We start from the raw sequence: 26,962 nt of genomic DNA on the forward strand, positions 1-26,962 counted from the left end.
TATTGTTGGAATACAAAATATCCCTTAATCTAAAAACATAGTGATAAACTGCATTTTACAACAAACAAAAATGAAAAGTAAAATCCCCGCAATGGGAACTGAATGATGACTCAAGTGATCCTATGAGATGATCCATTTGAGCGAACCGATTCTTTAAACGATTCAGAGTCCTCGTCACTAAAGTAAGCGCGGTTCGTGCGTGCACAGCCAGAGGGGGAGTTCAGCTCATTTCACCGTTCACCGACGCCGCGTGACGCTTCAACACGGGCAACGCGCGCCGAACGCGAGGAAGCTCTCGCGCTCTCTCACGCGCAAAATAACGAATGCACACTGATGAATTTGAATTTACCGTGTCAGATCGGACCTGAGCGTTTTAATCGATGTCGGAGTTTTATCTCTGGATATAAGCCGAATCATTATCATCAGCATCATCATCCTCAGCTGAAAGGAAAGACCTCATCAAAGGTACGATATTCACGCGGCGGCCTGGCATGTTTCTGGTTAAAAATGGATCTGTTTAACAAATGATGGAGTGCAATCATTTAGCATCCGTGTCAGACCTGAAAAGATGCTGATGATGCTGATGCAGTGGATTTTGCGCTCGTTTTGGTCCCGTTATACCTTTGATGCTGTCACTGCTTGTCATAATCAGCCGTAAAAAAAAAAAAAAAAGAACAGTCGGAGACTATAAAGACGCATCACAGCTGTTGTAATTGAGCATCATTGGTATCATTTAAAGAAATACACAGATTTGGTTGCCATATATATGGAATATTGCATTTTTTGGGGTAGAAACGCTACCGTTATTGCCTTAAAGTCACGAGCCTCTTTATCTATACGCATTATGCATGTGTATGTATGCATGAATGCATCATTGCCATGCGATGTTAGAATGACAATATCATTGTCCTTCATGGTAGTTTAAACATTAACGTCTAGGATCTATGGAAGCACAACAGGACATGTTTAATTGTAAATGAAGGCATTTCTTGTCCAGTGTGCATCATTGTCATGCATGGCGTTAGAATGACAAATATATATATCTAATATATGAGCCAGTACAGGATACAGTGCACTTAATGTCGTATATTATTAGTGTGAAGATTAACACTTATTGTATATGCAACGACAGCAGAGCATTGTCTTAAATTTGACATATTTGGATGCGATGTCTTAGGTTTACACGAAGACAAATGCTTAAAGGGAAATGTGTACAGGCGATATGACCTTTCCATGCATGTCTTCATTTCCTCTGCGGGGCCTAGTGGTTCAAGGACTCGGATGTATATGAGTGACATTTGTGTATCCCATAAGCCTGGATGTGTGTTTTCTTTGCTTGTATTTGAAGGCAAATGATGATTTTCTTTGCTGTTGTTTGCGGATAATGTCTGTTTGTGTGCTGGGATGTTGATAGTGTGATTCTCTGCCACAATGCATCTATTTGCAGACTGGTTTTCATTGGGTCACGCTACACGCATTGATTTTTCCACAGGCTGTAACTTTTTTTTTGACATTATCCTAATAATACCTCTGTCATTCAAGAGTTAGGTTTTGCCTTTCTTTTTTGCTGCCCTGGTTTGTTTTAAGCCTTTAAGTGTATTTTTTATTTTTTTAAGTTATATGATATTTTTAGCTTACACTGGCACATTGTATATGGTCCTCGTAGTCTTGTTGCACTACCTCAGACTTTTCAATATTAGATGCTCCTGGTTTCATGGTTTGGATTTGATTTTGGATTTAAAGCAATAAAACATGACAATTATGTCAGTAATACAGTATTTGCATTTTGTGACAAGTTTGATGGCAAATGCCTAATGTCATGCATCATGACAAGGAAGTTCAGAGATGTAGAATGAAGGCTAAAGGGATTGTTCACCCAAAAAAGAAAATTCTGTCATTAATTCCTCCCCCTAATGTCGTTTCAAACCCATACAACTTTCGTTCATCTTCGGAACACAAGTGAAGGTCTTTTTGAAGAAATCTGAGAGCTTTCTGTCCCTCCATTGACAGCTACGCAACTACTACTTTCATGCTTTAAAAAGTTCATAAAGAGATTGTAACTAATCCACAATTGAGCGGTTTAGTCCAAATTTTCTGAAGAGACACAATCGTTTATATAATGAACAGGTTTAATTCAGGCTTTTATTCACATATAAACATTGATCAGTGAACATAAACAGAAGCTCAACCAAACTTGCTTGACGCACCAGAACAAACCTCATTGGTTCTTGCTGAAGCTCAAACGTGCTGCGTAACACAAGAATGAACCTCATTGGTTCTTGCACGTCATGCGAACATGTTTGAGCTTCCGTTTACCACAACTGATGTGTGAGTTTATGAATGTTTAAATGTGAATAAAGGCCTAAATTCAATCTGTTCATCATATAAAGCGATCATGTCTCTTCAGAAAATTTGGTCTAAACCGCACAATTCATATGGATTAGTTTTCCGATCTCTTTATTATCTCTTTGAAGCACCAAAGTGGTGGTTGCGTTGCTGTCAATGGAAAGTACAGAAAGCTCTCAGATTTCTTCAAGGGCAACTTTTATGGTGGTTTTCAACATGAAAGTGAGTAAATAATAACATAATTTTATATTTAGATAAGCTATTACTTTGAATATATTTGTAATGTTTAGTCCCACGTCTTTCACACGTTGGGCTGCTCGCGATCCTTGGTTGAGACACTGGCCTTTAGTCCCAAAGACATACTGTATGCATCTTTTAGTCTTACACCCACATAGTTGCATAATATAATGTAGCGGAGAAGGAAGTCACTGCACAGCCTCCCACTATATTCTCTGCGCTTTCTCGTGTTCTCTCTTTCAGACTGCACGCATCCTCTTACTCTCCTCTCTATCTTTTACAGAGGCAAATTATGCCAGCAGTACCAGAGTCCCTCTCTCTGGTGACGTGCCAGCCTGTTGGTGAGACCCTCCGCTCCAGCGCCCACCCCTGTGCCCTCTCCCCTGGCAGGCCCATGCTGGTGGACGCCCTGCTCAGGTCTACGCCCGCACCATGAGCGCCAACGGCCCTGCTCCGCCTGCTGCGACTCCTGCCGCGCCCCCCGCAGCCTCCGTGCCTGTACCCTCGGTGGTACCGGTCGGCTCGCTGGCCCAGAAGAAGCGGCAGCAGTATGCCAAGAGCAAAAAACAGGGCAGTTCGGCCAACACACGGCCGCAGAGAGCTCTCTTCTGCCTCAACCTCAACAACCCCATCCGCCGGGCCTGTATCAGCCTCGTGGAATGGAAGTATCCTTTACCATCTGTAAAACATCGGTTTCTGTCAAGATCGACCAATATCAAAACTCTTTAGGTGTTCAAAATGTTCTCAGATCCAAGTTTAAAGAGATGTGTTTTCCCCAAATAGAAATGTTTTACTCGTGTTGTTCAAAACCTGTATGACTTTCCTTTTTTCTTATTCCACACAATGGAAGTTCCAATGTTGTTTGGATCCCAACGTTCTTCAAAATAACTTTTGTGTTCTTCAGAAGAAAGGAATGCATGTAGGTTTTGAACAACATGATGGTAAGTATATAATTCCAGAATTGTTATTTTTTAGGTCAGCTGTCCCTTTAATATTTAGAGACAACAATATGTAAGCCATTTATAGGTTGAGTTGCGATGAATAGTATACTGGCGTTGTGGGGCTATCAAACATCGCAGTTTGAACGTATCTAGCCAATAAAATGATATTAACCACTGGTGTGAGTTGGAGGCGGGACTATCTGTTCGCTGACCAATGGAGGACAAGGGGAGTGTTCTGGAAGGTTGTTTGAAAATTGCAATAGAGTGCTGCAATGATGACGTATATTTGTAGGCCAACCCAGAAGTTAGCATCACCCTGGTTCTCTCAACAAAAATCCAAAGGATTGACTTTTGGATTATTGCAGAAAATAAGCTCTGTGACCAACAAAAGTTTAGGAAGTTTCATCATGATAATCTTCACCAATGAACATAACGTTTATGAACTCTGAAGCTTAAATACAATCTCCAGAAGTAAAAAGCTAAACATAGACTATAAATGAACTACATCCTGATCATGTGACTTGCATGACAGCATGATGAAGTTTGATTTACCTGAAAACCTCTGTAGCAACTTGTTAGCAACTGCCCATTTCAAGACAAGTAAAAGCTTTTAAAAAAAATCACAAGGGTGCATTACTGATGTATTTTAAGTCATAGAATAAAACATGAAAACATCTTGAGCTTGTATTCACCACAGACCTTATTTCAGGCATTTAATAAAAACAAAAAACCCATTCACTTCAGGCCCATGGAACCAGAAGCGCTAAAATGCTAACTCGTTTCTGGGTTTTGGCCAGCAAAACGTCCTAGCTGAAAGAAAAGTGGGCTCAAATATTTTGTTTGTGTTTCATGGAAAAAATGGCGGCATACAGAATGGTAATTTTTTTGCTGTATGTGTAGTGGATTGTTGTATATTCTATTTTAGCATTCGAACATGTGGTAAAAAAAATGGTGGTCTGCTGCTGTTTGTTGTTTGTAAATACGCTTTGAAGGTTCAATTCCTCAGGAAAACTAGCATATGGTGTGGTTTGCTTGTGGCCTGTGCTGAAAATAGTTGAAGGCAGGATGAAGTAATTGAGCGAATCATCAAAAGAACAGGTAAACAAATGAAAGTAGTCCATCTTTGCGTCTAGCAGACATCTCAGCTTGTGATCTTCAGTAGAAGCTTGTCTGGTGGTCTTTATTAGAGAGAAACTGTGTTCCCTGCAGTGAGGAGCACCTTAATCTCAAGCGCAAGTCAGCGTGTATAACTGAGCTTTGAAAAGAACATCTGTTCCCCGGCCACACGGGGAAGATAAAGGTGCTATGGCTTCCAAGCTGCAGATCTCAAATGTATCTCCACAAGAGAGGATCTATATAGACCTTAATCAGGGTAGCACCATGTTTAATTTTTGATAGGAATGAAAACATGGCTGTGAGGGATAGAATAGCTGTTCAATTGATTGTACTGTTTAATAACAATCCACTGTCAGTTAGGTGTGTAACAATATAACGTGTCATAATATATCGCAATACAAAATGTATCGTGGAGAGTGACCGTGTATTGTGTATAGTTCACCCAAAATGAAAATTACTGTGTGAGGAAAAAAAATTCAAGTTTACAGAGTTTTATTGTCAGTGCTACATTAAACTACTATATATAATGTTGAATATAATGTATAATAATGCAATGGGGGAATATTTGTGGGTCCTGATAATGCCAAATGTCTTATATTACTGGTAAAAAGTAGCCTAGATTATTTTAAATACATTTAGCCAGTGACAGAGTGCAAGCATTTTCATCTAGAATAATTCTGTATTTTTAGCTTCAGAATCATGAATATTTTTATTCTGGTGTCAACATTGTCCTGTGCATTGGGTTATCAGCACCAAGTCCAAGCCTATTCATTTCCATTCATTCAATGTTCTGTAATACCAAATTTAGCATTTTAATCAACAGTACATTTTTTGTTAACCTTTTACCATATGTCTTGGAGTATCGCAAAAATATCGTATCGTGAGTTCAGTATCGTGATATGTATTGAATCGTGACATGAGGGTATCATTACACCCCTGCTGTCAATAGACTTCATGAGAAAGTTTTGAAAGGTGTGAGTTAACACCTTTATACAGTGCGTGCCATTGTAAAAACTGTATGTCTATCCCTCACAGCATTGTTTTCATCTGTGTTAAATTCAATTTTGGCGTCTAACCTAAGGTCTATAGCCCAGGATATCTCTTTTTTTCTTTTTGTTGTTGTCATACAATATAATATACAGTGAAAAAAGCAATGCAGATGTGAACATTTGTGTATGAACATGCCAAAGCTAATGTTAGCTCAGCGCTACCAAATTCCCAGCTAACAGGGAATGTTCTCAGAACTTTAGCTAACGTTCTGGCAAGGTTCTCTTAAAGTTATGAACAAGCGTTCTTCCACTAATGTTAACAGAATGTTCTTTCAAAGTTCTCTTTCTTTACTCAAGGGAACAATGGGAAAGTCAAAGAGAACTTTCCCCTGAATGGCGCATAATCCAACATTTTAGTGTCCTAGCTCATGGCCTAATAAGAGTATTTAGCAGTGTAAAATTAGAACATTGCGTTGTACTGGATTTAAAAAAACGCATTAAGTGAGTACAAAAAGTAATGCGAGACGCAACCCTCAATCTAGCACAAATCTGTTCCCTTGACACAAAATATGCTTTTTTTTGTGAAAGCAGAGTATAGATGTGTATTATGTTGAATGTTTAATGTAGACTGCAGCATTTTCAGGTCCTCTGACTCACACTTTTATTTACAATTTGTCTGTCTCACTAGCAGGAAAGCAGAGCGGCTGATTCAGTGCTGTTGTGATGGGCTTTTTTGCTGTTAAAACACATGCAAGTAGATTCTCACTGCTATTTCCTTCTGACCCTCTTGACCAAACACAAGATGAGATTTAGCTGGGCTGGGCTTACTAATAAAGATGTACCGATGAACAGGGGCCGGTGTCAGAGATTGTTAAATATTTCGACATGTTTTTTTTTTTTAATAGCTTTTGTTTTCTGTGATGCTTTGAATATTATTCTCTTGACTTCTTATTAGTCTCGCGTAGCCAGACTTTCAGACTGATGGCAGAAGTTCTGGACTACATAGCAGCTTTCATTGGACAAGGACATGTAAAGCAACCAATCAGAGTTTGTTTTGTTTCAGCGTCATGCTTAGGGCCGTGAAAATGTGAAGTCAATGTCCCTACAATAACAGTGCGGCATGCAACTAATAAATAATTAATTCAAGAACCAAAAATACCTGTTTGCGAAACACCTTAGAAGACGATTGGAAACGTGTGTAGATTTTGTTCTGAGAATTTCAAATCATCAAAAATGTATTGTCACGACGGCTTTGTTTCTGGGCGGACTGTTAAAGAACGCCACACACAAATCCTTGTAAGCAATCCTCTAGAATTCAACCAATCAGATGAAGACTTTGAAACTCTTGAAGTGTTTCCCATTTTGTGTGCCTTATGCATCAGATGTTCAGCCAATTTTGACGTCTAAGGCTGAGACTTACTTGTCTTGGAAACATAAGTTAGAATGGTTTGGAAAAATACAATTATTCCCCCGGTTTCACAGACAAGGCTTAAGCCTAGTCCCAGACTAAAATGCATGTTTGAGCTGTGTTAACTGAAAGCAACTTGCACTGACATATCTTAAAATATGAATCTGAATATGCACACCAGTAATGTTTTTATTTATAAAATCTACTTAAATGCCCTAATTGAACTAAGGCCTAGTCCTGGTTTAATCTAAGCCATGTCTGTGAAACCAGTCCATTAGGTTATAATCAATGTTTTTTATATAATGGTTTTAAAAATTTTTTTTTATATTTTTTACACACTTAAAAATATACTTTTTGTGGGGGAGCCAATGACAATATCAGTGCATTTCTGACAGAAATCACATTTTTGAGCCTTGTTTAGTACATTTGAATCGAGCAAATTCAAGGGATGAACTGAAATTTGACCTTTTCTCTAGTTTTCGATGTACAGAACTGTACTGTGTCTTGTTTGATTGATTCCAGTAGCAAATTTGACTTTTACCTTTACAAGAATGACTGAATGTGCATATTAACAGCCTCTAACTTCAAATATGTAATATTCTCTTTGTTCTACTCCTTAACTTTCACCTCAGGCCATTTGATATCTTTATTTTGATAGCGATTTTCGCCAACTGCATGGCCTTAGCTGTATACATCCCCTTTCCTGAGGATGATTCCAACTCAACCAACCACGACCTGGTGAGTAAACAACTTAAACCTTTTGACCTTTTAGCATGTTCCAGCTTGACCCCTGCCATGACCCCATGACCCCGCCCTCACATTAACTGGTGTGTACATCTAAAGATGGATCTTAGGTCAAAGAGCATCTTCTACGGGGCGTATATGACATCGTTTAATGCACATTAAGCTCTTTTATCGTGTGCAGGTGTCTTTATAGAGCACATAGTTCTTGTGGCTTAAAAATATATAGTATCTTCTTTTAAAATAATTGCAAATGAGGACGTCTTTGGCAAGGCAGGCCGGATTTCAGTTGTTTCATAATAATTTCTCCCTTCGACAACAGGCGACTGCCTTTCTCTCCTCAAACAGAGCCACAGCATTGTGATTATACGTGTATGTTCCTGGAAGGACATCGAGGAAAATCTGTCTCATTATAATCTCGATGATCTTTTCTGAGAACAGATGCACGCTCAGCTCAGACATTTTCTTTTCAAACTTGCTTCTCTTCCTGTCGACAAAGTGCTTCTCTTGTACAGTTTAAATTGATCTGATTTTGCACTCTTTAGATTTATATTTAGACAAGCGGAGCATTTGGATCGCAGATTTGGTGAGTTTGGAGGGGGCGGATGTTCTGCGCCGTGCGTTGGACCGAGAGGACGATTGTGAGTTGAGATAAGACAGCTGTTCGATCTTGTGGCGGAGTGGAGCTCAGCACGAGGGCTTCGTGATTTGTGAATAGCTCTCTTGGCTACTGGCATGGTTTAATTTAGGGATTTAAACTCAGACAGGAAAGAGAAACGGCAGGCAGAGATGTTGTATCCTGGGTTTTTTCCCGAAGCACTTTGGGGCTGCGTTTGATGAAGTGTTTCCCTTAACTGAGTTTGTATTGAAAGTTTCTTGAAATGTTCAAACTGTTTCTGATTAACTTTAATTTGCTTTTTCATTTGTAGTCTTACAAGGCGTCGCTGTCATGAGGCCGTGGGCCAGATTTACTAACAGCTTGTGCCAGCGCAAACCCTCTTTTGGTGTTAAAAACCATTGTCAGGATTTACTAAAAACATGCAGTGAGCGCTGAAAAGACGTGGACAGAGTTATTTTTGCGGCTCACCTTATTGCATATGCATTTGTAGGAGTTTCCCTTTCAGACACAAAACTGATGGGAGGAGAGAATTTAAAGGAATCATGCAAGGTGATTTACTGAGGTTTGCGCTTGTCAATATACTGGTATTTGCCATTATTTAGCTACCACCCAAAAAAAGCATGTCTTTAACCAAATGATCCGGCTGCGTCTGTGTTCTTCAATTTGCGTGTCTAATTTGCCCTGTTTAGTAAATCTGGCCCCTTGAATCTCCATATTTCATATATATATATATATATATATTTTTTTTTTTTTTTTTCATAAATCATTACTATAATCATTATGTCTCTCTGTGGGTTTTGCAAATATTTAACCAATGGAAAGTATTAAAAAAGCTGACTAATCCTCATAACTCCATTGGATCCTCAAACTGTTGGTCAAACCTCATAACTCCACACTGCCTCTATCATGAATGTAGTGCCGCGCGCAGTTTGGTCCGTCTCTGCTTGTTTGCAATGCAATGGTAAATAAAGAACTGTTTGTTTGAATATGTTCAGAATTTTCATATACTGTATGGCTAATATTTTGTATATTTGAGGAGCGGAGAAGAGTCTTAGTCTAGGATTTGTGGGCCAGTCACAGCCCATGCTGTCTTAAATAGCCATGCGTAGCACTTCATCTTTAATAACATGAGATTTTGGCCAAATGACAGAAAAAACTGAGCAACTGATGAAACCGTAATGCAATGCACTTTCTGTCTCAGATGCGGCCGTTCTAATGACGGACAAAACACTTGTCATACATTCACTGGTCAAAAAACTTTTGGTAAAATGTCAATAATATATTGATAAATGCAAGTGTCTGACCATAATTATATAAACCCACAATATAAACGTTTACAGTTACAATACAATATTTAATAATTTAAAGAATAATTTTTTTCCATTTTCTGAAAAGTAGCGGTTTTGGACGTACGAGGTTTCCACCCGACGGCAATGAAATGTGACCATCTGCACCACCATTATGGTACAGTTCAGATTACTGTAAACCTCACACTGAGCAGGGCATTGTTCTTAAAGTGCACACAATACACGTCCAACAAACATCCTTATCGGTCGTTTTGTGGCGGTTGTGTTATCTCATCCGTCTGCGGCCCCATGTGTGTGTTAAACAGCGGTAGGTAATCGCGAGGCAAAATTTCATCAGAATCCCAGCAGGCATGATAACATACATCACCTGTTCTTTCACACGGATGAGCAGAGGTCATGCTGGGGAGCCTATAGCCTATAGTTAGCATATAAACTGCACAATGCACGATCAAGGTCTAAAGATGTGCTTTTATCTTACATTTTTTGATGTTACTAGGTAAAGCATCACTGTTAGTATTACTCATCCTTAAGGTTAGTGATTTAAATAAACCCTTTACCATAAGTCATGCTGTTTTAAGTATTTTGATGATTTTCACCTTGCGGATGATAAAACTAATAAAAAAAAAAAAAAATCTAGAGACCCAGGGCCGGATTCACAAAACTTTCTTAAAGTCCCCCTGTGTTGAAAATCAAGTTTTTAATGTTGTTTAGATGTTTATGTGGTGTTTTTACTTTTTAATACACTTTAAGACAAATCATGTGCAAATGCATTAGTCAACACCATTGCTGAGTATTTTCTCCTTAAAGGAACACTCCACCGTTTTTTGAAATAGGGCTTATTCACCTTCTTTCCTACATTTAGATAGGTGGGCAAATGCATTTTTGTCTCAGTGCATGCATTGTTTTAGTTTGACAGGGTCGGCGCTAGCTTAGCTTAGCATAATGAATGGAATCCTTTGTTGCCAGCTAGCATGTCCTGAGTAAAAGTGATATAAAAAATTTAAAAAACCCACCTAATTACTTCTTGTGGCCTGCCTATTCACAACAAGTACAAATAGCGATGCAGATTAACACTAGACGATTTCCTATGCAGATATTGACTTGGGACTATATTAGGGGGAAGCACAGGTGAAGCACTGCTACTTGGGCGCAGAGATATCACGCCCAAGTAGCAGTGCTTCGCCTGTGCTTTCCCCTAATATAGTCCTTAATATATAAGTCAATATCTGCCTAGGAAATCGCCTAGTGTTAATCTGCATCACTATTTGTACTTGTTGTGAATACGCAGGCCACAAGAAGTAATTAGGTGGGTTTTTAAAAAATTTTATATCACTTTTACTCAGGACATGCTAGCTGGCAACAAAGGATTCCATTCATTGTGCTAAGCTAAGCTAGCGCCGACCCTGTCAAACTAAAACAATGCATGCACTGAGACAAAAATGCATTTGCCCACCTATCTAAATGTAGGAAAGAAAGTGAATAAGCCCTATTTCAAAAAACGGTGGAGTGTTCCTTTAAAGCTGCAGTGAACAAACTACCTTGTAACCAATCACGTCAATGTGCGGGCGGGCTTTAACATATCGTCATTATTACTCTGCTGCGAAGCAGGGGAGTCTCGAGAAGCCAGGTTATCCCTGTATATTTTTCTGTTGATATGAAAAATGGGTACATATAGCAATATAGCTTGTAAATATGATGTATATAACGATTTTATGATGAACTATATATGTTGTTCAAAGCGTTTAGATACTGATTGTTAGAAGGCAGCTCACTGACTCTGAGATGGCAAATGGGAACATGGTTTGTGTAACATTAGCAGCACATTATTAGCTTTTTGATAATGTAGTCAAGCCAAAGGCTAATCATATTAATTGCTGTTATGTGTCTGAAGTTGTAGAGAGCGATACATGAAATGCATTACCATTCTGATACATCGACTTGTGTATGAATTGACCAAGTGGATTTCTGAGCTGGTGTGAGTGAGTGGAGGCGGGGCTAATTTGCATATTCATTGGTCTGCGTTTGCTAAATGAGGCAAGGGTGTAGAGTTACATTCAAGCTATTTTAAGGCATGATTTTTTTTCACTGGGAAAAAAAACGTTTAAATATGTAATTGTGTTGATCAAAGATGAGTTTAAAGGGATAAAATGATACGGGGGACTTTAAGACAAAACTTGAGAAGAATTTGAATTCATCGTAAATTGTCGTAAATTACCTCTTAAAAGTTAGGATAACCTCCAACTTGTCTTAAATTAAAGTCATAAACAAAAATTCTTCCAATAACATTAATAGAATGTTTGTTCAAATAATTTTCACAAAACGTTAACATAAAAACATTAAAAAGTTAATTCAGTCATTGAATGTTTTTTTTTCCCCCGAAACATTTTAGTTGGATGTTTGTCTAACCCTTTTTTTTTGTTTTTTGGGATATTACTACTATTACTGGGGATGTGCACAAGTACACTGAAGTGAAACCAGTGATCGATAATATAAACAATGATCAGCCATGATTATGCGTGACATGACTTTTTTGTTCAAGATAAAGAGAGAGAAAAAGAAAGAGTGATGGAGATGAGGAGAGAGCAGGTACTGACAAATAATTTACTGCCCACTGACATGGTTTTAAAGCTATTGCTATCCAATGTTTTTGACCTTCAAATGTCTTGAAATACACATGTAGATTAGAGAAATCAAAATGTTCTCCACTGAACCCCCCTAACCACCGCAAATTTGGGACCTTTGTGATTATAAAATCGTGCCCATGGCCCTAAATGGCTTGCAAAGGTTTTGAAGGCTAATGTCTAATAGAAAGCGAGGAATCGAAATAAATGGGTACAACCTAGCAGCACATTCCTGCTTCTCATAATACCATGCAAATGAATTCAGAGACTGTCTATTGCTGATTTTAGCACCACAGAGAACACCTCATACACCACAGGACTGCATGAGAACTGCTTTCAAAGAACACAGAGCACAGAAATAGCGTCAGTGGCACAGATCAAGCATTGTTACTGACTACAAGGCAGGTTGGTTGGTAATTCTCCTCTGAAAGTTTTTTTTCTCAGCTGAGCTTTAGTTTAAATTGTGGTTTTTAGATGCAGCTCGGGGGAGTTTCATTTAACACAGACTCCAATTAGAGGGTTGGACCGGTTTAGGATCAAGCGTCTCTTAGTCCATTCAAAATTTAAGTGTTTTTCAAAGCAAAACTTTATCACAGAGCTCACACAGACAACTCATTTCCTCATCTGAGCAAAATTTCCAGCTAATAGTTTTCCAGGGTGCTTTTAATCCTTATCTAGTGTGCATACATTATACGCAACACTATCATTCAAAAATCAGTGAGATTTTTTTTGTTTTAATTAATATTTTTATCCACCAAGGACGCATTAAATTGATCAAACATGAGAGTAAAGATATTTATGATGATGTTCCAAAATATTTCAATTTCAAGTAATTGCTGTTCTTTTGAACATTCTAATAAAGGAATCATGAAACAAATGTATTCCACTAAAACATTAAGCATCTGTTTTCAACATTGATAATATTAAGAAATGTTTCTTGAGCAGCAAATCAGCATATTAGAATGATTTCTGAAGGATTGTGTGACACTGAAGACTGGAGTAATGATGCTGAATAAATTACATTTACAATATATTCAAATAGAAAAAAAAAGTTATTTTAGGTTGTAGAAATATTTACAGTATTACTGTGATCAAATAAATGCAGCCTTAATGAGCAATTAAAAAAAAAATAATCTTACTGACCACAAACTTTGGTCTGGTATGTACGCGTAGAATGAAGTAGAATAGTGCAGAAATACAGTATGTGAAATGGGATAGACCTCATGTGTTTTAGTGACCACCTGTTTAACGCTACACAGTTATGAATAATGTAAATGCTTCTCAGTGTATATTACAGCAGCCATGCATCTTTTCATTCGCCATTCTGCCACTACTGAACAACAATAACGTCTGTGCTGTGTTATGGGATGTTTCTATGCCTCTTTTTATGCATGAGTTCTCTGCTTATTAGGTGTCCTATTTCTAAGGGACTGCATTACCCAAAGGTCTCAGCTTTCATTTGGCCTTTCTAGGTGTTAAAGGGTTGAGTATTGAAGTATAGAAAGTGAAAACTCTCATAGGAGAGTTCCTGGTTGAAAACAAGCGGATTCATTTGGATTGTAAGGGGTGGTTTAAACCTTTTCTAACCCGTTCCATAGGACATGTAAACACTTGTGAAACATGAAAAACTGGAACTTTCTGTGCATGTGTAATGGCGTAGAAATGGCATAATGGCATAGGACGCACGGAACGAGCTGTTGTTGAATATGTAAGGGATAATCCACGCTAGCTGTGCATTAAACAATTTTAATGCATGACGTGGAGGCGAAGAACCGCCCGATGCAAAGTGCATTCAAATCGTTTAAGGCACAGCTAGCCGTGGATTGTGCCGCTTATACCACGGTCATTTGCCAGAATTTACAAGTTAAAGCTGTTTTTGATGTTTGCAGTGCAATATTTATCAGTTACAGCTCGTTAGATCTAGTATTCAAACACAGGGATGTAGTGCGAATTACAAGATTACATTTATTTGAATGAATGAATGAATTCTAGCATTTATTTGAATTATTTAGAGAGAGATGTGCATGTGAATTACCTGCGTCTTTGCAGCTTCTCTCTTTCTCTAGAATGAAGCTGTGATGTTACTTCAAAAACAGCTGTTACCTCATCGCTGAGAAATATAGTGTAGCGAAGTCACAAAGCTATTTCATTAATAAAAGTCACAAGGTAGTGTTGATGTTTCTGTGTGTGTGCAGCGTAATCTCCGATCTATGTTCAAGCATATACTATATTCACTAAGCTGCCAATCTCTAAAGCGCAAGCTCAATGAATTCTGCACTCTTGCAAAAACTCCCATTATGATAAAAAAAGCTGTCTTAATTGTTCAATTCATCTCTTATTTACATCGTGTTTACATTTAGTTGGTTATAATGAAAGAATTTGCGAGCTAGCGTTGAACAAAGCAAAATGCATTTAGTTTTGCATTTTCAGCGGTGTTAAGCGGATTCTGATTAACTTACTAAGCATAAAAACACATCCGGAATGACTGGCGTTAGCTTCAATTAGCCGAAGCAAGTCGATCACAGGGATGAAGGGTGTATGGCAGGGTGACGCAGTGTCTCATTTTCTTTTCAGGGAACTATGGTTACAGTTGTAACCTGAGACGTTTCCTTTTGAGGGAACTCGTGCTGCGTTGATGGCGCTTTGGGAACGATAATGCCCAAACGCTATGCTTACATGTGCCTGTCCATGTGAATACTGAGAGCACAACTAAGACATGAGCACCTGTGAACCCGGGGCAGTGCCCAGGTCCAGGTTGTAAAACCTTACGAATGTGAGTGGAGAGGACCAGTCTGTCGCATGCCACATCTTGTAGGGACACCTCCTTATATAATAAGGCTTTCTAAGCCGCCATACTCCTGTCCTGGCCTAAGAGCACCACGGAGGAAAGGTGTCACCAACGGGTTACTCACCAGGGATACACCACCCAAAGGGACATGGTAGGCAGCTAAGGCCACCATTTACACCTTCAGTGTGAAAGGGGATAACCCTGTGGAAAAACAAACCTGCAGTAACTCCAGCACTGTAGCAACTGGGCAGTTAACTGGTTCCCACTGTCGAGATCTGCACCATGAAGTGAAAACCCTCAGGTTCCATATCTCTGGGCGGGGTGAGGGGTCACGCCTCCCAATTGAGACAGAAGGTCCCCCCTGGCTGGAATCTCAAGGGGAGTGCTGTCGAATAGGGACGCCAGGTCTGAGAACCATAATCGGCTCGGCCAGTACGGCGCTAGTAGACTTATTCCGTCCCGACGGACCTTCTCCAGAACTTCTGGGAGCAGAGCAATTGGGGGAAAAGCGTACACATGTAGCTTCGGCCATGTCTGTACCATAACGTCCAGCACCAAGGGAGCTAGGTGAGGGAGAACCTAAGTGGGCAGTGCGTCGTATCTTGAGATGCAGACAGATCCACTTGGCCGAAAAACCTCCTATATACGCTTCACCGCCTCGGGGTGAAGTTTCCATTCCCCAGGCCTCAGCCCCTGCCTCGACAGGATGCTCCTAAGTACCCTGGTATGTATACTGCTCTCAGGTAGAGCTGTTTTCCTTGGAACCACAGGAGAATCTGCAATAGCGGGCACGGACACAGACCCCCTGATGCTTTATTTAAGAGACCACTGATATGTGTTGTCTGTGCGAACATGCACATGATGGCCTCTCAGGTCTGGGAGGAAATGCTTCAGCGCTGTAAAGACAGCCATCATTTCTATTTTTGGGTAAACTAACCCTTTAATTAGATAAAGTACTATTACTAGAATAAAGTACTAGAATTTTCAAATCATTTATTGCTTATCGGCCATAGATCAAAAATAATTGGTATTGGCCATAATTTCAATTTTGGTGCCTTCCTGTTGTAAACCTGATAAAAAAATTAAAAAATTAAAAAAAATTATATGAACTGAAAGATTAGTTGAAATAGTTTCTGTGGTAATCGGCAGCATCTGTTGCATATACATATTGAACCCTGAACATTCTTTTAAGACTTTTCATTATTGATACTAGTGCATCAAATTAAATGAATTATAATGCAAGCACCATATATTTCAAACAATTTGAATAACTGTTCAAAAACCTGAAGATGACTTGCATTTACATTTTGCACTTTTTGAAAGATTAGAACTTACATAATTGCATATTACAACTTTGTGTTGTCTATGGACTACTTGCACAACTACTTCCGCGTTCTAGTTAGTACATATCGGGAGTTTCCGGTTAGAGCGTTCAGCGCACCTCCATACATGAGAATGCAGATTATCACTATGTTTTATGGCTGCCAATTGATTAAAACAATGAATAATGATCTCTGTATTAATTATCTTGAGCCTGCTGAAATGTTCCTATAAATATATTTTCTTTCCAACTGTGCATTCTGAATAATAAATAGGCTAAATATATTTATCCACTAATCTGCAGCAGTCCTATGAAAATGATATACCTGTATGCATATATGCTCGTCTTCTCATTAACCGTTTTTTTTTTCTCTTTCATACCTATTGGGTTTACATTTTTAAATGAAATTGACTATTAAAAGGATTGCTTGTGTGCGCTTGTAACAATGTTAAATAGGCTAGGCTATTTAATCAATAACGTACACAGCGTAGAGGAGAATGGCAGTCAACTACTTTGAACATTATAGCATTTTGGGCATAAACATGTAAATAGTGAAAAGATTGACATTGAAAAATGGCACAGAATGATTAAAATATTTAATATTTAACATAAATAAATAAATGTTCGTGGTTCGTCGTACTGATGTTATTCATCTGTTCTCACGCGGTCACTAGTTTAGACGAATACTGACACACTATGGTGAAATAATGGCGTATTTTTAACAGCCGCTGCTTTCTCAGATCGGCTTGGGTTGGATTAAAACTTCATGTGCCGATAAGTTTGGAAAATTCTGATCTTTTCTAAAATTCATATTTCTAAATCTTATTGCGGACACTCATTTTCGGTGGCGTTTGTTCAACTTATTGACCACAGTACATTGAAAGTAAACAACCGGAAATAAGTGAGACGTACTATTTCCAAACGGAAGTGCGTCACAAAGCTCAGTGCAAATGGTCCGTTCCGACCCATAAGAATTTTGCTTCAAATAGATCATGCGTCAGTTGGCCAAAAAAGGAACATCTTGAGTCGAGTATTTGAGAAGCAGTCAACACATCCTGAAGCCCCAAGCTCTCTCTCCACTAATGACGTACAGTACCTGTCTGAGTCAAACATTACCCAGACAAGTATTCTCTACAATACTTGTCTTGCCGTTACCCTTCCTTACATACAATATGCCACTCAGAAATGTGGTTTGCAGCATGTATGAGTAAGGAAAGCCATCATTTGGTACCTGGTGCGCAAGGCGACACACAGCCTCTTTAGACACTCACATTTCTTTTTCAGACACAAACATAGATGTGGGGTCTGGAATAAGGTTATTCCTGGCTGTTTCTTGCACTAGATTGAAGGCTCCAGGCAGCTCCTGCTGAACACTGCTGTGTACGAGCGTGCCCTTTTCATAGCCAATAATATTCATATTCTCCAACCTTTACCACACACACACACGCGCGCATGTCATGTTGTATATCACGGAGGAAACATTACATTCATTTTGGTTGTTAAATTAAGCTAATTATTATTACTACACCATCACGTTACCCCTTGCAGGCATTTTTCCATGTAAAATAACTCTTACAAAAATACAATACCATAGTACAGTGATTATAATGGGCTTCTGACATGATATTTCATTTCTGACATACAGCATTTGCCTGCAATGTGACAATTTTAACTGCAGTTTCCCAATTTGTTTATAATTAATTGTGCATGTGTTTATGATCTCAAATTTTTTTGACAGACTACATGGATAATTTGGACATTAATACATGAATTTGTCACATTTGAGTGAACTACAAAAAAGCTAGGTGATGTTATGACTTGTTACAGCACCTAAATATACGTTTGACTTTATAAATATGTACGGACCGGTGGTCTAAAACTTGTAATAATTAATTATGCTTTTCAGTGTTTCTGAAACAAGTCTCTTCGGCTGAATTTATTTGATCCAAATACACAGCAGTGATATTTTAAATTTATTAGAATGATTTCTGAAGGATCATGTGACACTGAAGACTGAGGTAATGATGGTGAAAATTCAGCTTTGCCGTCACAGGAATGACATTTTAAAATATTTTCAGTTTTTAAATGTTAATAATATTTAACAATATTACTGGTTTTACTATATATTCATTAAACAAATGCAGCCTTGTTGAACATAAGATACTTTTTTTCAAAAACATTTAAAAAGAATTCCAATCTTTTGACCACCAAAATTTTAACTTAAAATCATGTTTAATAATTTTTCAATATAGATTAATGTCATAATTTACTCCGAGGTACTCAGACAACAACAACAACAAAAAAACATTAGACCATGGTACCAATGTCTAAAATTATTATTATTTTTTTATTTTTTATTTATTTTTTTATTCAGAGATATTATATGCCCCCTGTGGTGGATTTAATGGGACTTTTTTTCTTTTTCTGAGGGGGCATTTTTTTAACTATGTAAAACATGCACCATTTATGTCAAATACTTCAACTTAATCTAAATAAATGTTCCATCTGAATAATTAATATGATTAACTTGGCTTAGAATTTAATGTTATGTATACGATTTTGTTCATATAATAATGAAAGCATTGAGCTCTTTGTCTCACACAATTTGAATTTGCTGGCATTTTGAGCACCTTTGGTGGTATTTTTGCCACAAACTCCCCTTTTTTTGCTTTGCATGTCAAGAAAACTTGGTTGTACTATGGTACTTTTTTGATAGCAAATGTATGAATCTCTTTTCCTTTGAGGACCATGAGGTTGACCACAATTTAGATTTTTCAATTTATCCCTGCAAAAAAGGACAGCAAACACAACACACTCTGGCATACGTAAGCTTTACACCAGCGTTTTCACACAGTTGTCAGGTTTAACCTACATTAGAGTCACTGTGAGATTAAAATAGAGCAAAATGATTTGAGATGAAATCAGCCCCAAGCGAAAACTGCACCATAAGGGTGAACCAGAACCAGAACACGGTTTTGCTTTGAAAAACGCGAGACTCGGGCAGTGGAATGGGGAAAATCGCAAGGTCTCGAGACGTCTTTTAAAAGTTGAACTTATTTTTACTTGAGCGCCACGTTTTTAGAACGCCATGTCATGCGCGAGACGCTGCAAAAGAATCAAGATGTGAGTGCAACGGTCAAACACGTCCGCCTAGCGCGTGTTTGCATAGAAAAGAATAATGGAAAAGTAGTGCAGTGGAATGAAATACGCGTTCTGTGTGAACGACCCCTAAGAAGTATGAGGGAAAAGACTGATGTTAAATGGGTACTTTGCTGAGAGAAAACAGAGAAAAAAGGCGGTTGTCTTCCCCTTTGCAAATAGGTAGGAAAACTTCAACACCCATAATGCACTGGGCATGTTGCTGTCCAAGGCCACTCCCACCAGTGCTATGGATACGCTTACCAGAGTCGAATACCGCCTTGCTTTAGAAGGAAATACTTCTTTGCAAACTTTTAGTCCTCATGGTGTCGACTTGTATTGTTCTCGGGTGCACAAATTCAAAGATTAAACGTTTAGCGCGAGTTACTTTCAGTTTCCAGTGAAGGATCCAGCATGTTGTAGGTTGTAGGCAGCGGCTAAAGGCTGCAAAAAATCATAAATGTAGAGAGAACGCGTAACGGAAAATCTGAAAAACCTGTGTTTGTAGTCAACATTTAAAACTGGATGACCACGAACATAGTATTTTAGGCCAAACAGAGGGGAAATCTGAAAGAAACTGCTATCTGTCAGTTCCGTATAATGCTGTTTAAAGAGAAGGCAAAGTACATAGCAATTTTCAGTGATAAGCCTAGCCTTACAATAATAATAACTGTTCCTTCAATAGCCCTTTGTTGATCTGACTGTCCTTGGGCAGGGATACAAAATGTGGAAGTATAATCTGTAGTTTCCACGAAAGCCCTTGAGCTGTCAGACACGTCCAGCGGACTTTAGCTGTCAAATAAACATGATTTTCTCGGTCCAGCCATGTAACACGGAGAACGAGTGAACATGGTTAATTTGCATATACTACCGATATTGTAACAATACAAAGCTGGTTGAAAAATCAGTGAAGTTACACTTTAAGCATAAACCTGTTTAGGAGGAGAAGCCGTAGACTTCTCTGAGGTAAGTCAGACGTGTGTGTGTGTGTGTGTGTGTGTTTGTGTCTGGCTGTGTCTCTGGACCCCAGTGGTGATGAAGGCTGAAGTGTATGTTTAATCACTTAGCTAACCGCTTATTTTCACCAGATGCGCTGACTTCCCAGTGCTCTTTATCTTGGTGTGTGTGGGTTTGACGCTTTGGAAAGCCTCTGTCCGTTCATGTATATGCATGTGAAATATTGATGGGAATCTTTGATTTTGTGTGCCACACTGAGTATACGTTTTATATGCATTTCGATTAGTAGGATTCTGTGTAATGGAGTGTGTGAAAGGAGAGAGAGAGAGAGAGAGAGAGAGAGAGTCATATGGAGTTTGGTGTCTAGTTTGCTCTCAATGCATTTTATATATGCATTTTATATACATTTTTAAAATATATTTAATATTTTCACTTATTGTTTTTTCTTTTCTTTATGATAACATGCATTTAGTGAGGACTCCATGTAATGCAGTTTTCAATGGAAGCTTGTTTTCGCCCCTGAATAAAAAATAAAAGTTCTCACAATTCTGACTTTTTTTCTGAAATTGATGATTTAAACGCAATTGTGTGTTATAAAGTCAGAATTGCAAGATATAAACTCGGACAGCAGTAGGAAAATTAGGCTGCTGTCACGTTAAGAGCTAATGCACGGATCCAATATATTGATGCACATATTTTTTCTCTCAACTGTTTACGTTCACTTAAGACATAACTGACTATGTTTCTGAGGATACTTGCCAAGATGGGCATTTTTACATAATTTTGTTTGAATATGTCAGTTCAAGCACAAGAAGACGTGAAAGTGAACAAAAAAAAAATTATTCGCACGCTGTATGAGATGCAGATTTCTGGAAGGAGATCCCTTTCGTGTCTTCTTGCATTTTCGTGAAAACTCATCTGTCTCGAGCGTTGTACACGTTTGTTCGCGTTCATGTTCTCAGAAGCATTGTTAGAATTCATAAAAAATTTACTGGCCAACTGCTGATTTACAACTTTTCATACACTCGCCAACACCGATTTTTTTTTTTTACTGTCATTTGGCGAGTGTTCATTTTAGGCCTTATGTGTAACTATACTGTAGATAGTGCTGCTGCTCTCTGTGTAAATGCATCTTTGGCATCAGCACTCTGTCCTGGCTGAGTTTTCCTCAGGTGATCTCGTGCTCAGGCATAAATAAGCGATCTTGCTCATAGGCATCGAGTCAAGTCAGATTTCAGAATCACACTTACTAAACATGCAGAGGCACTCGCAGGGGCTCACACGCACGTAATAGATGCAGATACACCCATACAATGAAAGCCAATTTATTTTTGGTAGTTCCTGCAACTGCAAACAGGCTTTATTTGTAAAGGTGGCTATAAATAAGTTGATTAGTGATCTAGAAAAAAGGATTCTGGATTATTATAAGGATTTCTGTCACATGTTGGACCGAAAGAATTGTCCATGTGTTGGACTTGCTTTATAGAAGAAGCGCCTATTATGACTAACTAGTGACTTTTTTCATTACAAAGACATCGCTAGATGCACTAGTAGTTCAATCCCTGCTTCCCTTCCGTTCCACTTTCATTGTATGGAAAAGAGCTGCTTCTGTTAAATGAATTAAAAAGAAAGTTGGGTGACTAAATAATAGGGGCAGTTACAGGAACTTAGTTATAGGAACTAGCGACCAGGGCGGTTCCCAGAAAACGTAATGTTCCCCTAGGGCCATTTTTCTAGTTGCATTCACACCACCAGTAGGAATTCGGAAGTGACGTAAACCGCCCTTGTTGTTGTGACTTTTATTTTGACAGCGTGTCAGGCGGGTGCTGGTGTTTTGCGTGTGTTTGGCCAATCAGCGTACACCTATGTCACTGGTAGTTCCTATTATGCTGGGTTAGACCCTATTTTGAAGTAGGAACTAATTGAGTTCCCCCAAAATGCATTCCTAAAACTAAAATCATTCCCAGTTCCTGCGGTGTGGACTAGTTCTAGGAACTATGACAAGGTCCCTCCAGTGTGAAAGCCCCTAATGACAGAATTTGTGAGTGAACTGTCCCTTCAATGCCCTAGCTCAAATGCTTCTGCTATAGTTCCCATCTGTTCAGTCAGGTACCACATTTTCAGGTGAAATTGCTTTGCTCCTGAGGTGAATGAAATCTGAATTGAATCTGAGATGGAGTTTTGAATGCAGTTGAATTGCATTATGATGATGTTTTGAAGGGGATCTTTGGTCTTATTAGTATTCAGTCATGTATTGCATCTGCCTGCGTTCTCCCGCTGCCGCCCCCACACACTGCCCCTCAGTGGTCAGGGGTGGAACAGCGCGCAGAAGAACACCTGATTCTGAGCTGCTCTGCGGAATGTGAAGGGATGCGCTTGGTTGCTGGGTTACTGAGCGAGAGGACGAGGTTCAGGATTGCATGGCTATAAGAGAGAGGAGGTGGAATAGATGCTGCATTCATCTGGCTGTCTTTATGCATTCAAAGTTGATCACTGCAAGGTCATTTGAAAAACCGTCATATTTCTATAACGCACTTGTATTCAGGATCTTTTCTATTTGTGTTTCTTTGGCTGGCTGTCTTTTTTTTCAGAAGAAAAGCACGTCCTGTTCCGGGACACAGTTGTTTGTCACTCTTGTTCCACAAGCACACACGCACACACACACGCACACACACACACACACACACACACACACACACACACACACACACACACACACACACACGCACACACGCACACACACACACACACACACACACACACACAGTACAGTAGGAGGTAGAGGGGGAACTCTATGATGTGGTCTGCGCTCCCTCCAGCTTTCCTGGTGTACACTGACTGATCTATATAGTCGAGAGAGAGCGAGAGAGAGAGAGAGAGAAGGAAAGATGGAAGTGGAGGATGTAGTGAGATGTCTTAACGCATTTTTCATGTCACTCAGAAATACCAAGCTTCATCCATGTCGCAATGCTTCTACTACCATTTTTTACACCTTAAAACTTAGGCAGAAACCCCTCATTTAGAGAGAGTGATGAATTATATATAAATAGTATACATTAAGAGAAAGTATAAATGTTAATATATTTATATATTTATTTATAAATGTGTGTGTATGTATGTATGTATATAACATCATGGTTTTAACATTTAGTTTATGCAATGTATTTTGTAAGCTGCATTAAATGTTTTTTAAATGACTGATTTAAGGACAGTCGATGTATTGATGTTTTGTTGCTAGATGGATGTAGTTCATGTGGTGGTATATGCCGCATATTCTGTTACTTTGAACAGAGGACATTGTGATGTTTCCGGGATGATAAACGACATGATGTCACACTGACTCATGTCACGCCAGCTATTCGCCACATGCACAAATGTGCCTGCTTGTGTATGTGTGTGTGTGTGTGTGTGTGTTTACATGCTTCATTTCAAATCCATGAATATGATCAATGACATGCTGTTTTTACCAATTATAGAATAAATCAAAACAATACGTTGAACCAAATCGGAATCAAATTAGCCATTTCCTCGGATCGGCATTTAGAATTTGTTCATGGCAATATTTCTCTCCTCCTCACATTTGTCTGTGAATCAGGTTATTATTAATAATTCCATCAAGAAATTTTGGATTTGTTTGATTCATCCTCATACACTGATTCAGTTTTGATTTTACTGTAATATATAGAGTTGATTTGCATTATGGTTGTGGGCTGATCTCAGATTAGTCAACCCATACACAAAATAAATATATTTGAAATATATTTTCAGTATATATTTTGGAATATATGCAAATATTTGAAATTGGCCCAATAAATATATTTCACACTTAACATCATATATTTTTGTTATATTTCAGAATGTATTTCAATGTATTTTTTTCTGTATGGGTCCCCAAAAGTGTCAAAATATATGTGGCATACATTCCAAATACATTCTGAAATATAACAAAAATATATGATGTTAAGTGTGAAATATATTTATTGGGCCAATTTCAAATATTTGCATATATTCCAAAATATATACTGAAAATATATTTCAAATATATTTATTTTGTGTATGGGAATGTAACTCACAGTAGCTTTGAGTGTAAAGGAATTTGATCCTCCTAAAATGTTTAATTTATTCTTTCTCTCTTCTGTGGAACACAAAATAAGATTTTTTTTTATTTTTATGTTCATGCTGCTCTTTTCCATGCAATATAGAGAACAAGTCATATGGAGCACTTTCATGGTGTGTTTGTGTCTTTCCTGGAGCTTGACAGCCCCTGGTCATCTGCTTCCATTATATGGAAAAGAGCAGCTTGAACATTTTTTAAAACATCCCCTTTTGCGTCCCCCGGATGAAAGAAACTCATGCGAGTTTGCAGTGACGTGAGGGTGTTCATTCTTGTGTTAAGTGTGTTGGACACATGAGTCACAAAAACACCTCAGAGTATTTACAACTCATCCTTTGAATTCATAATTACCGCATTTGATTAAAGGATTGAGCCAAATCAATGTATGGCTGAAGATAGAGTTGATATTTTGCTCTTATCCAATATCCAGACAAATATGTATCAACACTAACCAAAACAATTAAAACAGACTTCATTTACATAAAAGGGATGTTGAGCTTTTGATGTTGAAGGTGAAATTTGCATGTGTGGAACAGTAGGGCATGTGTTTGTGACATGTTTTTGTTTTAGTAAACTAGCTAATGGTTTGTGTGTGTGTGTGTCTCACACAGTGTGTGTATGTTTGTGTGTGAGAGAGAGAGAGAGTATGTACAGTTAGTCTTTAGAGCATAAATAAGCAGATATGAGTCAGAGATATTTATGGATTGCCCCACAGGCCTCCGTTTTCCTCTCTCTCTTTCTCTCTATTCTCACACACTTTGCTGATGGATGAATAAAAGTAGAGGGGTAATGGATTGGGAATGCTGTATTACTTTGTCCTCAACCCCATATCGCTTAATGAAGCTCTCTAGCACCCATTTGTTTATTTGATATGTAAAATTGTGTTGTTTATTTGCATGATATGACAAGTTAAAGGCTGCTTTGTTAGAAAAACCCATCAATTTAAAGCGGCCGTATTTAAAATAGGATTTTAAAACAGGATTTCCTTGCTCTTTTAAGGTTTCCTAGCTATATTTCACCCTAGAATTGGAAGCAAAAAATAATAATTCTCATCATGAAAATAAAGCATTTTTTTTAGTACCATTCTGACATTTTTCAATCAAACACCCAAATGCATTTATCATCAAATGTTTATTAGTATGATGCATTTGAAAACTTTTTAAATAAATGTTATGTATAGGCAATGGTGTAAAATACACGATATTGTGAAAAAATTAAATTGCGATTATTTAATTTTTCTGCGATTATATATTGTGAAATGAAAACAATTTCACCAGATGATTTGATTAGCTCTATTTGTGAAGAATTAACCATTTTAGGATGATTGGGGTGATTTTGTAGGAGAGTGCATTTATTAAATATTATTAAAATAATAAAACGAATTACAAGCATAGATAAATACAACAGAACAAAGATGAAATAAGCAGTGCTTTGTTTTTCAGGTAAATCTAACTATATTCAGGTACAGTCAGACAATGAATAAACAAATGTAAAATAACACACATCATAGTCTTCACTGTATAAATTAAATATAATTAATACAATTTATCTTTGTTAAAGCTACAAAATGGATTTTCTCTTTCTCTTTTGTTGTTTGATTAACTTTGGTGACACAAACAGCTGTGTATATTAGATATATTAGGCTGCTGTCCCTTTAAGACGAATGCACGGGCCCAATATAATCATGATATTAAGAGGAATGCTCTTTTTTTTCTTTTTTTCGTATAATTAAAACATTTTCATTGTTTATCATAATAGACTTTTTTTTTAGGTGGATAAATGTGTTATATACTGTATGTGTACTACAAAGTTAATGCATTAGATCTTTGGCAAGTGCATTTGTTTGTTTCATGTGCTTTTCTGTGTCATCTGTTTCAGATTGCCTCTTTGACATCCTGTAAATATCTGATATTCAGTGCAGTGACTTCCCTCCGCTGCTGTCACTCATATCGCTCTCTCCGTCTCTGTAGCAGCAGGATCAGTGAGCCCGGGTTACTCTCTTCCCGCAGTAACAAAGGGCTCTTTTTCTGTTACACAGGGCTAAGTGCTTCATTCAGTCGTCTGTAAAATGTTGGCAAAACGAGGCCCACAGCGTATAAAAGCTTCCCAAATGTCCTTACACTTAAACGCACACGCACGCACGCACACCAACTAACCTCTTTCATTGTGCAACCTTTGCACAGCTGTCACACACACATAAAGGAGAAAGCTTGAGTCTCTGTGTGTTTGTATAAAGAGATGGTATTTGACAAGTTAAATGGCTGTGTCTAACACCATCAATGCACAGAAAACAACCCAGTAGCCACTGCCATGACTGAG

At 38.2% G+C, this 26,962-nt stretch overlaps 1 protein-coding gene across 15 annotated transcripts in view; it reads left to right on the top strand.

Annotated features, from left to right (window-relative positions):
• Positions 1-224: 224 nt before the first annotated feature.
• cacna1da (calcium channel, voltage-dependent, L type, alpha 1D subunit, a) overlaps positions 225-26,962 on the top strand; it is an 89,676-nt gene continuing 62,938 nt past the window's right edge. For all 15 annotated transcript variants that reach the window (XM_082155731.1, XM_082155733.1, XM_082155730.1 and 12 more), the window contains exons 1-3: positions 225-465; positions 2,867-3,248; positions 7,670-7,775. In XM_082155731.1, the coding sequence (XP_082011857.1) occupies positions 3,016-3,248; positions 7,670-7,775 (339 nt within the window). In that variant the 5' untranslated portion in view covers positions 225-465; positions 2,867-3,015. The remainder of the gene's footprint in view (positions 466-2,866; positions 3,249-7,669; positions 7,776-26,962) is intronic.

This window comes from Leuciscus leuciscus, assembly GCF_965113295.1.
Source record: "Leuciscus leuciscus genome assembly, chromosome: 23".
Taxonomy (NCBI): domain Eukaryota; kingdom Metazoa; phylum Chordata; class Actinopteri; order Cypriniformes; family Leuciscidae; genus Leuciscus; species Leuciscus leuciscus.